The 14983-nt window shown below is 41.0% G+C and overlaps 1 protein-coding gene across 1 annotated transcript; it reads right to left on the bottom strand.

Moving 5' to 3' along the window:
• Positions 1-1150: 1150 nt before the first annotated feature.
• On the bottom strand, positions 1151-8561 carry fscn1a (fascin actin-bundling protein 1a). Its single transcript, XM_027148462.2, has 5 exons — positions 7586-8561; positions 4737-4893; positions 4211-4332; positions 3396-3563; positions 1151-3305 (listed from the first exon to the last, which is right to left on the bottom strand). The coding sequence occupies exons 1-5, from the start codon at positions 8406-8408 to the stop codon at positions 3100-3102; spliced, it is 1476 nt and encodes a 491-aa protein (XP_027004263.1). The 5' UTR covers positions 8409-8561; the 3' UTR covers positions 1151-3099.
• Between the last annotated feature and the right edge of the window lie 6422 nt (positions 8562-14983).

Genomic DNA, 14983 nt, shown 5'->3' with positions numbered 1-14983 from the left:
TCTTTGATGGCAGCTTGCCTGAAGATTTTTTTTAACCCTTTCAAGCTGTATTTATTCTTCTCCTGAGAAGCGGCTCTGCCCAGGCACTGTCTGGTTTTATTGTGACCACATCTATAAACACTTAGCATTTTATAGCACACGCATGATTACAGCCTGATTGTAATTTGAGCTGTTTTACCACTATGCTTAAACGTGCGCATGAAGGTTTTTGACAATCAATCAATCAATTTGTTAATGAAATGAACTAAATATACTTTAAACTCTCTTGTCAGTAATGTACAATGCACATGTTGGACGGAGCGTGGCCCTCTGGGTGCTGGGATCATTAACCTTTCTAATGTTTCTCAGCCTGTTTTTGGCCTCAAAGCAAAACAGATTAAAGGCCTGTTCTGGTGGGTGTTTCTTTATTGGGTTAGGCTTCTCCTTGGTGGAGGAGGGGAAGAGGACACGTGGACAGAAACGTCTGAGAGAACAGACCTAAAGCTTCGTAAAGTGAACACGGATTCATCTGCCATCGATTCGCAGGATTATTGCTGTAAATGTGTTGTATAACAATCTATGATTAGTTGGTCATTAATGTGAATCCTTCTCAAATGTGACGGATGATAAATGAGTTCAAAAACCACAAACCAACCACCGCTCGAAAAATACACAGCTACACAAAGCCTTCATTGATGATCAGAACAAAAAAAAAAATCTGCTGTCGTGAGTAATCTCAGTCCTGTTGAAACACTCCCTCGTGAACTGCCCCTGATCTTCAGGGAATAGATTTCTAAAATAAACTGTAAATGTAGGTTCAGGACATACATCAGTTAACTTTGAGCTAGTTCAAAAACAGCTGCCTTGAACCACTTTGAGCTCCAGTCCACAAACTTCACAAAGAAAACCCTTTTCCTCGCACGACTGGAGATTTTTTTTTTCTTTGGCACTTTTTTGTAAAAATAAATAAATAAATAAAATAATAAAAATAATTTTCTGTCCCTGGACCTCAACTCTTTATTTCTGTGAGACGGAATGAGTGCAAATTGTAAAAGTTTTATTTAAAAAAAAAAAAAAGTAATGGTTCTACTTTTCTTAAGTGTAGATTTTTCACCATTTGAGGTGAAAGAGGTTTTTGCGAAGTAATCAGAACAAACGACAAATCCACAGGTAGAATTTCATAATCCAATTTATCGTAGGTTTTTTGTACCCATGGCACATGAAGAAAAGCAACCAGAATATCAAAAACAATATAAAAAAAAGAAGTTAGTAAAGTTTCACAATGTATAGATGTGGAATGTTGTGTTTTTCCAGTATGACCATAAGGCACAGTCATTACCACTCCCTTGTATGCAAGCGTGAGCTCAGTAATCAGAAACCTTCACGTGACTGTAGATTATATGATTCTCTAATAGGTTAGTCTACTTTACTAGCTTTGACTGATGGAACGCATGGTGTTTATGCAGTTGCACCATCCTCAGTGGTTTGAGGCACTGAAACGTTGTCGCTCGTAACGGTCACTTAATAGGTTTGTTTATTTATTTTAAATAGAACCAGTCGGATGATTGGGGTCGATTGTTACACTTATTAAATTGGCAGATTGATCTATGGCCCTTCAATTAGAAAGTACAAAATCTTAGCAAATGAACTCTACAAGCATTTTCAGTAAGAAATGTTAGAAAGTTTCCAAACAATAATCACAGAATTTAATCAGGGGGGTTTCGTCAAGTCCCACCCCTAATTCGTTAGTGGTGCGATCTTTAGTTATAATTTTTAATATAAAATTTGTTCGACGATACACACATATATATATATATATATTTATTTATGTTATAGTTTCGTGTAGGTGATTATTCCTAAGCTTTATTTGTCCAAATTGTAGATAAAGGAATATGATAATGTCTGTGCCTTTTACATTAAACAGAACCGAACAGTTATGTGTTACTTTTCCAGTTTATCAGTTGTGTATTTTCCAGATTAACCCAATGCTGGTTCCATATGTGCAGTGAACACAAACAAAACACTCTCTTCCACTGTGACCCATCATGGTTGGTCTTAATTTAGCATAAATAAAGTGTTGAACCTGCAACAACATACTGGATCGGACAGATCGGGAACATCGGCCTCGTATCTTAACACCAAACAACAAATCGAGCATCAGATGCAGACATTCTCCAAAAAAACTTTTTTTTTTTTTTATCTCCAATTGGCATTAGGATATTTAAAGTGGAGATGACGGGCTGTATTAGGCATTTCTGCAGTTTTCTTGCACCTGGGAAATGAAATGTAATGGCACCGGCAAAAGACGAAAGAAAATACAATAAACACTGTATTACACACACACACACCCTTCACATACACAGTTACTTCAGAAAGCAAAATCTAACAGGTCAGCATCATCTTCAGTGCCGAGAACAGGACATTCCAGTGGTTAAAGGACACATGATATAACTGTGTATGGCAGGACAGTCATATCAGTCAAACATTCATACAACTACCAATAAATATCACCATTAGTCTTCTGGTCAATGGGATAAAGCCTAACACCTGGCAATATTATAAAGAAGGGTTATGAGCTAATGCACACCGGGTTGAACAAGGCATTGGTAAACACAACATATTGAAAGAGAAAGGCTCTTACAGAACTGTGCAAAGACGAGGAAAGGGATCGTGAAAAGAAATCCCACCCATTTTTGTCTCTAAGGAGATCCAGCAAACCTGTGAGAACACTGGGTACACACTTCTCCTCAGAGTCTGGATCAGTTTTAATTCCAGTCGAATCGTTTAACAACCACAAGACTTTACCACAGGATACTAGATTTGGGGTTCAGATAAACCCCTGAGAATTTTTTTTTTTTGCGCTGACATGATATATGGCCTGGGAAACCTGCATTTCACCGCTAGACTTCCATGGCACCAGAATGCTGGAGTATGAATACAAATATGCTTATTTTAAAGAGAGAGTCTTCATCATTGGAGTCTGTTTAAACCACCAAAACCACTCAGACCTTCGTTTTACTCTCCTACCCACTTGTGCTCATGGTGAACAAAAAAAAAATCATTTAATAAGTAAAAAGAAAAAAAAAGAACTAAAACTTAATGGTGGTCAGTTGAGAGCTTCTAATACTCCCACATAGTGGAGCTGTCCAGCTCATCAGCATTGGCCTTCAGAACACCAGCATGGTCTCCTTTCAGGTACTTCCCTTCAATGGACTTGATGGCCACCTTGTTGTAGTCACAGAATTCCAGGAAGAAATCGACTGGAGTATCGCTGCTGCTCACAACTGAGGACTCACTTCCTACCATCCAGTATTTCCCAGTGGAATCTAATCAGAGACAGAAGTAATCGTTTTTAATTGGATTTTTTATTTTTTACAGATTTTAGGAGAACCCCTATTGCATAGACAGCTGCTCACCTTGGAGACTGTAAGCCCCGTTACGGAACTCCAGGCCAAAGACATCGTAAGAGGATCGGTTGGAGTCCAGAGTCCCGGTGACCTTCCTGCAGCCGATAAAGCCATGCTCGCACCTCAGCACGATGATGGGCCTGTTGATCAGCTTCATCAGGAACTCCTCAGACTCTCCTATACAAGAGAAAGGTACATAAATTTTGCATACACTTCTTCAGCCTTCTAGTCATTTTAGACCAGTTATATCAAAGAGAAACAATGCTAGAGCAGAGCACGACTTAAGGGATTTACCAAAGAAATTCAAGTGCCTAGGGTCTCATTTATAAAACTCTTTTCAAAAATTGTTTGATTTTAAATTCCATCCTGAAATTGACATGAAAGTGTTCTTCTATACAAACCTTTCCTGGTGGACCACTATTTAGTCATGAGTGAGTGAGTGAGTGAAGGAAAACGAAAGGAAGGAAGAAAAAAAAAAAAAAAAAAAAAAAAAAGGAAGGAAAGAACAAGAGGAAAGGAAGAGGAAGCAAGAAAGGAAGGAAGGAAGACAGACTTGCTTTGTTAAAGTAAGCACAAGATTTCACTTGCCAATTTTAGGGCAAATGAACATCAATTGATGATTTAAGTTTCTAGAGATTCATGAAAAGGTAGAAAAGATCTTGGAGCTTTTTTGTGATCGTGGCTGTTTAGAAAAATCACTCATTTGTACCTTTAAGAAAACAATTACATGTCCAAATTTTGCATTATTTTCCACACATTTTAAAAATAGATCTTTTTACACCTTTTCACAACATTAATGAAACCTGCTGAAGGCCAGAACCCACCTGCAGAATCAACGCTAGCAGCCAACTGCCCGTTCTTTTTGGCTGCCACGTATTTTCCATTGGAGGCACGGAGGGTAATTTTCTTGCCTCGCCATTCGATATCAAAATAGCAGTTGGTAGTCCTTATTAGAAGGAAAGGTTGAGACACAATTTGTTTGATTAACCAGAGAAAAACAGGCACTTTTTCCCCCCTTGACAAATGTTTGCTGACTGCGTAGAACTTCTGCTTTGGCATGTACCATCCTTAAACCCCAACTAATCCTCGCTGACCTCACACCTTCTCGAATATATAGATGTTGATACATGTTACACTAGATGTCCATATCCATTCATGCTTTGTAATGTGGACATTTTTCAACACACACGAATCAAGGTTAGAAAAACTAGAGAGAAGGATGTAGCTTTAGTAGAAACATTCTGCCTAGTAATCTGGCCTCTGTAAAGTTTACTAAACCTTCAACAGGAACAAAATGCCATTTATATTAGTTACACATGACTATGCATGACCATGAACCTTCAGACTTACTTGGTGGAAGCGGTACACTGAAGTCCACCGTTAGCAGTGAGCGTCCAGTATTTTCCAGTGCAGGTCTTGAAAGCGCATTTCTTTGTATCTTTACTGATCTCCATCTGAAAGGTCTCTTGATCGCTCTCTTCATCCTGGTTGGCAGACAGGTCCATCCCTGAAAGAGGGACAAGCAAATTACTAAGTCTCCATTATCAGGATAATCAGAGGGCTTGTCTTCTGATCAGCATGAGGTAGAAAATGGCTCTTTATTCTGTTCAAGGTGTCTGTAAGAAAAGCTGATCTCTGAGATTAGAAAAGATTTCCTGTCAGACTCAACCCATTATTTGCTCGGAGTAGATCAGCAACCTGGTTTTACTCCCATATACACAGGCACACACACACACACACACACACGTACACACTAAAGAGTTAATCTTCTCTGAAATTATGAACCATCACATCTCCTGCTGAGCATCTTAGCAGAACAGCTGTGACTCAGTCTACCAGAATGCATCCGGCTTACAAAAGCCAAGGAAAAGCAGACCACCAGTTTACATGCCATCATCACATAAATCACTACAGTGCAATTATGAACGCTCTAGCTACACAATGAGTCATGCATTTGCTGCAGAACCCCCACAAAGATGAGCTACGTGTGTCAGTTGAAATCACTAATTTATTTACAGATCAGGATGTTTTATAACCGTTTACAAGACTAGCTCTTTAACAGCGAGACTGTAATCTGTTCCCTTTTTTAAACCAGTGTTCATCCATGCAATGGTTAAGCAGTACTGAAAAGAAGCCTGGCCTCTGGAAAGTAAGATTGAATTTCTCCTGAAATATGCAAGCCAGAATGAGCAAGGAAAATAAATGACCACGATGAGAACCACATGGTAGCGAGTGGAAAAATCTTTATAGAGAACCCTGCTTTAAACACAGGACTGACCAAAGGGAATATGTTCTTCATCAAATATAGGGACCCAAGCAGACAACTTCCTCTGCAGCAATTATTATAAGCCACTGATTGACATATCCCTACCCCCAACACCCTCACACAGATGCCCAGTTGATCCATCCACACCATGGCAACTGGAGCAAGGCTGCTATTCAATCAGACCTCAAAGGAATGGCTTTAGATACCACCAAGACATTTGCTGTTACACAATAGGAGGTAAGGTTGGGTTAAATGTGTTTAGACAGGGAGGAGCTACTCCTAACAAATTCTCTGGCTTTAAAGACACTACTCTGAACATTTGTCTTGTCAGCAGTGTGAACCTTGCTGCAGATGTCATCAATATGGGAGAACAAAAGCAGGCAGGAAATCATTTCCATGTTTGTGGTGGATCAGTCCACTGATCTGCGGAGTGCCGCGAGAGACAAACACCAGGACACGGTAGAGTGAATTCTCTAACTCTTTAACGGAGAGATGAGCTGGATGACAGATTGCTTAAGCAAGGCACGGTGTGTCTATGAAGTCTACGAAGGACGGCTGCTCTTCCAGGCAGGCGCCATTGTGCTGATGAACGCGGCTGCCTACGAGGTCGAGCAGCTGGGGTGCACAGGCAGCCAAGGCCAGATCACTCTGCCTTTGTTCTCTCGCAACACAACCACACTACCCTCCACATGCCTAAGGAGGAAAATCTCAGCCTCCTCCAAACAAATCTGCAGATGGCAAACAAAGAAGGAATGAAGTGAAACCCCACTGAACAACAACTTTTTTTTTTACACTTGACAAGCTAAAGTAAGGCATAAAGCCCCCTGATCCCAAAAGATCTGGTAAGTATTCAGATGACTTTTGACAAGATTAAGTTCCTAATTCAACCCAGATGCTTATGGAAAAACTTTTAAAGCATGAAGGATCACAAGGCCACAGCAGTCCCTCACATCACCAGTATAAAAGAAGCTGAAACCCCCAAAGAAACAAAAGGCGACCTCTTTTATTCTGTCAGGCAGACCATGTGCAGTAAGCTTGTTTTTGGCTCAGGCCTACTGCCATGCCACACACACACACACACACACACACACTAAACATGCCTGAGATCAGAAATCTTGGTCCTCGTGTAGACTTACAGTGTGACATGCACACTATAAGTCTGTCCATCAACCCTACATCCATCTTACAAGGAGGGGAAGGGGAGGGCCAGGTCATTACATCCAAACATTATGACATCTCTTTATGTTTCTGCGAAGTTTCAACACAATCAAATCCATTATTTCAGCTTCGCTTCGGCCGGCCTATTCCTCAGAGTGAACTGTAATGGCTGCTTTTGCTCCTAATTTAATTACACCAAACTGGATCTTCCACAATGAAGCAGTTGTGGAATTCCGTGAGAAACGGGCAAGCCACAGTGCTGATGCTGGTCTGCAGAATATTTTTACGCTTCGCTGTCTGCCATCTCAATATTCACAGGCAGACTCAGAAAGAGAGGAAAAGAGGAAATACAAAATGGATGCTGCTATGCAGCGGTCCAACCCATCATTAAAAAGAGAGAGAGAGAGAGAGAGAGAGAGAGACAACATATTCAACATTCATCAGCATTTTTAGAGATCTATGGACATGAGCATTACAAACTCTGCAAGCTGCAGATTTTCTTTTCTTTGGCAGAGTCACCCATTAGTTTTGGCCATAGCCACACAGGGACCACAAACCATGGAATACAAATCTATAATTAAGAACAGAACGATATACAATCATAAAGGGTTCAAGATGATATGTATACTCTCTTATTTGTAGAAGTAGTTTAAGCTGGCTAATGATCTTGCATGGCTATTGCCGAATATTCAGACCAGTGTGTGGTGTGAAAAAAAACTAGGATAAAAAGTGGGTCAAATGTTTGAAGGGAAACTCAGTGAAATGTCCATCCTACCTTGTCTAGTGGACACATTCCTGTCGTTAGCAGCGGTGAGCACTACTTGAGGGTGGCTCTGCTCAAGGACGAACAGCTCGTCTTTGCCCACTTTGGTGCTCTTGCCGGACTTCATGGTGCCACTGGGCCCGGATGGGGCCAGGTATTTCCCCGAACCGTCCCGGAATGCTACCTTCCCGGAGCGGAACTCCAGCGTGTAGCCAGTGGTCTTGTCGGGCTTCTGCGCCAACGTGCCATCGTTTTTGAGGAATCGGTTGTCTGAGGTCTGCAGATGATACTTCTGCTCATGGAAGACGAGTGTGATGAGCGAGTCTACGCCCCACGGCACGTCGCGGTCGATGGCCACCTCGTCGTCCTTGGCGCTCAGGTGCGCGTATCTCTTGCGCGTCACGCTGAAGAGGTTTAACTGCGGGTGCATGGCGATATGAACGCTCCATTTCTCCGCGTGGCCCGCGGTCTGCGCGAAGCAGGTGATGCGGTCCTCGGTGCCGCCCAGGTAGCGCCGGTGCGGCTCGGACTGCAGGGACCAGCGGCCGTCGTCGTGCGCCGTCACCACGAAGCGGCAGTCGTCGCTCGGCACTTCGGCGTCTCCAGTCACGTTGCCATCCTTGTCAGCGGCGATGTAGCGGCCCAGGTGGCTCTTTAAGAAGAACGCATTGGAGTCATCACCGTCCTGCTCCAGGGTCCAGATTTGCTTCTTCTTCATGCTCGTGGCTGAGGCGTTGATCTTGAATCCAAACGCCTCAGCTGTGAGATATTTGTTTCCACAATTGATGAGCCCGAATTGGATGGTCAGCATGTCGCTGGTTCCGTTAGATGTCATGTTGGCTGCAGGTTGAGAATAGTTTGTTTCACTGGAGAGGAATATGTGTGTGTCTGTGCTGCTGCAGCAGTGAGCCCTGTGTCTGTGTGCGTGTGCGTGTTTCCTTGCCCTTTGTTTGGAGAGCGTCGCCACTCACAGCGCGCGCGTCCACACGCAGTTGAAGCTTTTATACACGTGAGTGATGTCAGGCGCACAGCACCGCCCTCTTTCACAAAAATTCCCACATATCAGTAAAATAATCCACGTTGCAATAATTGTTAGTGAACTGCAGATGTTATGTATGTTGAACATCAACAGTAAAGTAGATGTTGCACTGTTATTTGCATTTAATAATTCATACAATTATTTTTTGTTATAATTTGAGTTTATTAACATTGATATTGTGGACGTTTTCAGTTTTTTTTCTAATTAACTGACTGCAATTGGCTGTAACTTTTTTTTGCCAAAGATAAATGACAATTTTCTTTAAAAATCAAATGTATGTGCCCCTAGGTTAATTGCCTTGGCTGTAACAGTTTTGGCATCATTTCTCTAATGAAGCTGTATGAAACTGTATGACATCATTAATGCTGTCATTTACCTATGCTCACATTCTATTACTGCCTCTGGATGGGGCACCATGCCTTTGCTGTTAGCACATCTGCCTCCCATCTTTAGGGTTGTGGGATTTGATTCCTGCTTCCACCCTGTGTGTATGAACTTTGCATGTTCTTTTCTGTGCTTAGGGTGTTTCCACTGGGTTTCCTCCCCAGTCCAAAGACACGTGTTGATTGGTTGTAGGTTGATTCGTATCTCTAAATTGTGCCATCTCAGGGAAGCTCAGCCTGAAATCCTATCCAAGGTGTCCTCTGACTTGTGCCCCGAGTCCCCTGGGATAGACCACGGGTTCCCCGTGACTCTGTGTAGGATAAACAATACAGAAAATTTACGGATGGATACGAATAGGAGAAAACACACTGGACGACATGGCACCATGGAAACACACAGACTCTTTCACACCTATATGGAATTTTAATGTAGCCAAACAACCTACCAGCATGTCACAGGATTGAACTGAACACCCTGAAGTTGCGTGGTGGCAATAATACCCATTGTACTGCTACGTATTGCTATAAATTGTGGCTGTGATTTTGCCAAACCCACAATCAATGAGAAGGTAAAAAGATGTTATTTTAAATCACACTTATGGATGCTGTGATTCAAAACCCTCTGAGAAACACTCAACCGATATATCCGCCATCAGTCAACATGCTTCTGATGTACAAAATAGTATACAAGAATGTTTTTAGGAACTTATGTATAAATGAATGTCATCTATCCAAAGCCTTTGAACTAACTACCACAACACTGCTCCAAAGCACTACCGATATACAAGTATACAGTGCTTTCATTGTATGCGGCCCCATTTTTTTTCACCAAACACTGACGATTGGTGTATCTTAGGTGTATCTCAGGTGTGAAACGCTCTCTCGCAATGCTTTCACACAGGTTGTTGTTGTGAATGTTGTTGTGTGTTTTGTGCACATTTTTTTTCATTCCTCTACCGTCCTTCTCAGTTTGTATGACATGTCATTCACAGGTCCAATTTGTGAAAGCCCTCCAACTGCTTTAGTCACGTGAGACTTTTCTTTATGCCACTAATTACACTTAACAGTATTTTTATGTATCCTTTACTTTTTTAGTTTTTTCACTCATGGTAATGTACCATGTTATTTTATATGTGTGCAACAATAAATTATACCCCAGGGAAACAGGACATGGTCAAATACAACAGGGTTGCTGGGCACAGAGTGAAAAGTGAAAATGCTCTTAATTTAAAATGAGGTTCAAATGCCAATTTTGTGCAATGCTCACATTATTATTTGTGTTAGGCTTTATATTTAATTATACATTAATCAAACCTGAGCAAGATATTAAATGTTTAATCCACTCTGTTTAAAGCATTACTGGTACAGTGATGAGCGGTTTTGACTTTAAAATGAGTCCTGCTTCACTGGCGAGTGGGAGCACGAGGAAACAAAACTCGAACTGTCTCTCTACACAAAGCTCTATTCACAGCCTGCTCACACGCATCGCACGGTTCAGGAAGATACAGTCAAATAAACAGTAGTTCCATCTAACTAATACTGGCAGCTGTTCAGTCAGCAAGTATGATGGAGCTGACAAACTTTGTTTTTATCATATGGTTCACTCTGGGATGGAAAATGTGTGAAACCCCTAACACATACTGACTCTAAACCCATTCTGCAAAAAAAAAAAAAAAAAAAAAAGATGCCATGCGAAATGAGGAGTTTTTTTTTATATAACCGTGTGATGTTGAGAGTCAGATTCCGTGGATCCGATTACAGCGAGACTCAGTGAGGATGCAAACTTTGAACACAGGCAAAAAAATCTTTCTATCATCCAAAGCTGCTATTTTTAACTGAAAGCATAAGACTCTGATTCTACTTTTCTGATATACAATTATTGTATATAACAAAAACAAACCCAACAATTGTAAGAAGAGGTGAAATCTGTCATTTGCTGATTTTCCTTCCCTGTTATCTCTCATCCAGGTGTTTGTGTTTGTTTTTCTGTAATATAGCCATATATGGTCTTCCTTTTCCTATGTTCTTATTCCTGAGAAATAGCATGTCGATGAATATTTTATGCTTCCTCGTCACGACTATTCATAATCAGACTCTAGATTATTATTATTATTATTATTATTATTATTATTATTATTATTATTATTATTAGCAGCAGCCGATAGATACCTTTTCTGTGTCCATGTCCTCAGCAGTTTAATGTTAGTTTATTAGGGTAAATGAGCTAGCTATTAGAATGAGCGTTTTGCACGTCATTAGCATTTTTTACATTTTCTTTTCTTTAATTGGTAGTTTTTCCAGGCTTAAAATATGCATCACTGTTTAACATAATTAACATATGTGTATAAAAAGTTAGGTGAGCAGTTTAAAGATAAGGGTTTCTTAGGGTTCCTGATGCATGCAAATAATTCTTTCATGTGATGTCGATAAGATCTCTGATGTTGACTAGCTTATAAAAATAGAGCGATACAAATAGATACGACTTTCACATTCTCTCAATACTTGGTTGGTGCAATACTTGCAAAAAGCACATGAAAGAATGCATCAATTGTAATCCTTATTTGTTTATGATGCTTTGTTTTTATTACAACATCTGTATGTCTCTATATCTCATTTTGCTATTTAAACAATTCGGACATATATCAAAGCATATTTTCGATAACGTTACTTCTTAAAGATATTCTTTGTGGAGTAGATGATGAGCGGCCATCTCAGCGCTGGAGGATTCAGGGAGATCTTTGTTCACATGATAAAGCCACTGCAGTTACCATGACGACAGAGCTGCTGATTTGCTCTAATGAAATACAAAGCCATGAGCACAAGAGAAACAGTGCCATGCTCTTTATATTTGTCTCTTTACAAAGGTCATATACTATAATACACTTATCGATAAGCCTCATGAATTCATGTAATAATAATGGGGAAGTGAGAGGTGCTGTTCTAAGCTAGGCCTTAAGCCTTGCCTATGTTTAAACATGTTGAGCAAAGCAAACTCATTAGGCATAGCTGCTGAGGGTAATGTCCTGAAGAGCGTCATCCCTCTTACAGACGTGTTCTTGTGAACAGAGAGACAACGCAAACCTATGGAAAGCCCAGTCGGCATTCATCAGTGGCATGCAGCCAAAACGCAGAGATGTTCCTTTTAAATCCTTGCTGCTTTCTATTTTGTGTGTGTGTGTACTGTATTTGTCTTCCTTTCTCCACCCTTGTCTCTTCCTCTCTCTGTCTGAGTGTTGGTTTTGGCAACCCAGGGGAGGAGGAGGAGGAGGAGGAGGAGGAGGAGGTGCGATGTCCTGCATATCGATGCTGTGCTGCAGCACTGCGTCAGGTGCGACTTGCCAGCTCCTTCCAAACAGACAGAGGCATCAATCGACCTCACATGCTTTTACCGCCGAGCCAATCAGACAACCATTCCCTGTTTCATCCCACCCCTCCCCTCCCCCCACCCCTGACTAAGATGAGCCAGCATGCGGCTGTGAGCCGTTAGATTACACTGGCTTTTTGTGTGCACAATGCTGATGTCTAACATTTTATTTGCCACCCAAACATCGTCCCATCCATCTACACAGAGTCTACACAGATGTATATTACTGCTGGCGTCCTGCGTTTCTTTAGACTTGTGTGAATTTTATTATCATGTAGGATACACTGCTTCAATAACTCCAACATTTTTTTTTTTCAGAGTACATCTTGCAAGGCCAGTTTTCACAATTCATTTCCTTTGGCAAGCATCACGTCCTTTGGGCAGGACGTTGAGCATCTGTAAAAACATGGCACCATGGAATTTTCCAGCATGTGTTGCTGAATAAAACAATAGATAATTCATTCATTATCTGTTTTCTAACCTCTATTTCAAATTGCAGAAATGTTCAGTTCTGAGGTTCTGCTAACTCACCCTTAAACCTCACAAGGACTGATTCAGCAGAGACTGCACTGTTACGTACAGCAGTGCACCATGCCAGAGGTTCACTGACCTGAATGCATTTCTCTGAATCATTTGTTCCTCCTTCTCTCTATCTCTCTATCTTCCTCTTCTCTCTCTGCCTGCAGACTGAGCACCAGCAATCATGCAGGTTCCAACACTCAGTCTGACATGACTGGTTCTCCCTAATGGTCTTCCCACTGACTGAATGACCTACATACATTACAGTGTGCTGCACTTTATGGGTCGTGTGCTGTTGTGCTTTATAAACATTGTGTAGGCAGTTTGGTACTAATTCTTATTGGAATGAAGCAGCTGGGACAAATCCTGGGACAGTCCATATACTCATAATTCAGTTACAGATGCAAAATGTGGGAAGAAATCCGAGCATCTACAAAAGAATTTTTAAGGGCCATCGTTAACGTGTAAAGAAAATCACCATGGTGACATTACCTAAAACAGGATGTCCTTATAAATAGACTAAAGGACAAGAGGAAAAAATTTCCAGAGATCTATGGCAACATCAGAGTAGGTATCAGAATATCTGGTACTGATCAGTCCCCGTATGTGACTACAGTCTCTTGTATTCATCACATATCTGGGCTATAAGGTTCATGAAAAAAAACATGAAAGTGCACCTAAATCGCTGCAAACCACATGGCAAAATATGTGTTCATCAGATGACACCAAGACCAAAGTATGTTTGGTGCAAATATACAGTAAGACAGCTTATCACTCAAAGAACACCGTTACCCACAGTGAAGCATGGTGGTGGCAGCATCACACTATGGAACTGCTTCTCTGTGGCTTCCTTCTTGGATAGCGCCAAATATCTTTCACGTTTTGCAGAAAACTGCAGGCATCTGCATAAGATAAGGAAAATGTTAATTGCCAACATGATACTGACAAAAAGCACAAATCCAAGTCAACAAGGAATTGGTTTAGTAGAAGAAGATCATGGTTTTGGGAAAGCCCAGTTATATCCCAGATTTAAATCCTTCGTGTAAAGAAGATCCAATTGCAATGTGATCGATATGGAGCCTTTTTGAAAGGAAAGTGGAATAAAATGACCAAATCCAGATTTGCAAAGTTTTTTGCAAACTCTTACATTCTTACAAGCAAATGCTGTTTTGAAAAAGTATTAGTGAAAGCATGTGCATGTACATTTTTCTTTACTTTGTTCCTTTTTTGCCTGAAAGTGATTCTATTAATGATGCTTTTCACTAGAATTGTGTTGGTTGCTCAAACCATTTTAGAATTTCAACACGGGTGTGTAGACATTATGTGTAAATGTTTGTGGACGATGCACAGTCGTGGCCTAATGGTTATAGAGTCTGATTCGTAACCCAAAGGTTGTGGGTTCGAGTCTCAGGCCGGCCACGACTGAGGTGCCCTTGAGCAAGGCACCAAACCTACCAACTGCTCCCCGGGCGCCGCAGCATAAATGGCAGCCCACTGCTCCGGGTGTATGTTCACGGTGTGTGTGATCACTGCTGTGTGTGTGCACTTTGAATTGGTTAAATGCAGAGAACAAGTTCTAAGTGTGGGTCACCGTACTTGGCCGTATGTCACTTCACTTCACAGGGGTATTTTCATGCTGGAACAGGTTTGAGCCTCATCGTTCCAGTGAAGGGAAAAATGGAACCCTAATGTGTTAGATGACATCCTACTCAAATGTGTGCTTCCAACTTTGCGGTGCACAAACTTTTGTCCATATGGTGTTTAAATGAATACAGAAAGTCAATCAATTGATTGTTATTGCCATTCCTTTGTACAGCATGTATACATTGCAATTATTGCTTTCTTCAGTACGACGGTGCAACACAGCAGGAGAAATACACAACACTGCTTAATTTCCTGTGAATTCCATGTATATTCTAGACTCATCTCACAATTAGCTAGGATATCATTTCAATATCGGATGTATTATTTGGTATAGTTGAAGAAGAGCTAAACAAAGCTATACACTTGTATAGATACTCACAGTGTAGTGTGTGTACCAACAACAACGTATACACTTCTATGAAAACTTCCTACCACAAGGTTACCATCAAAGGACACCAACC

Source organism: Tachysurus fulvidraco, chromosome 24 (genome assembly GCF_022655615.1).
Source record: "Tachysurus fulvidraco isolate hzauxx_2018 chromosome 24, HZAU_PFXX_2.0, whole genome shotgun sequence".
Taxonomy (NCBI): domain Eukaryota; kingdom Metazoa; phylum Chordata; class Actinopteri; order Siluriformes; family Bagridae; genus Tachysurus; species Tachysurus fulvidraco.
Note: the sequence above shows the minus strand (reverse complement) of the source record. Positions and strands in the feature narration are given on the sequence as shown.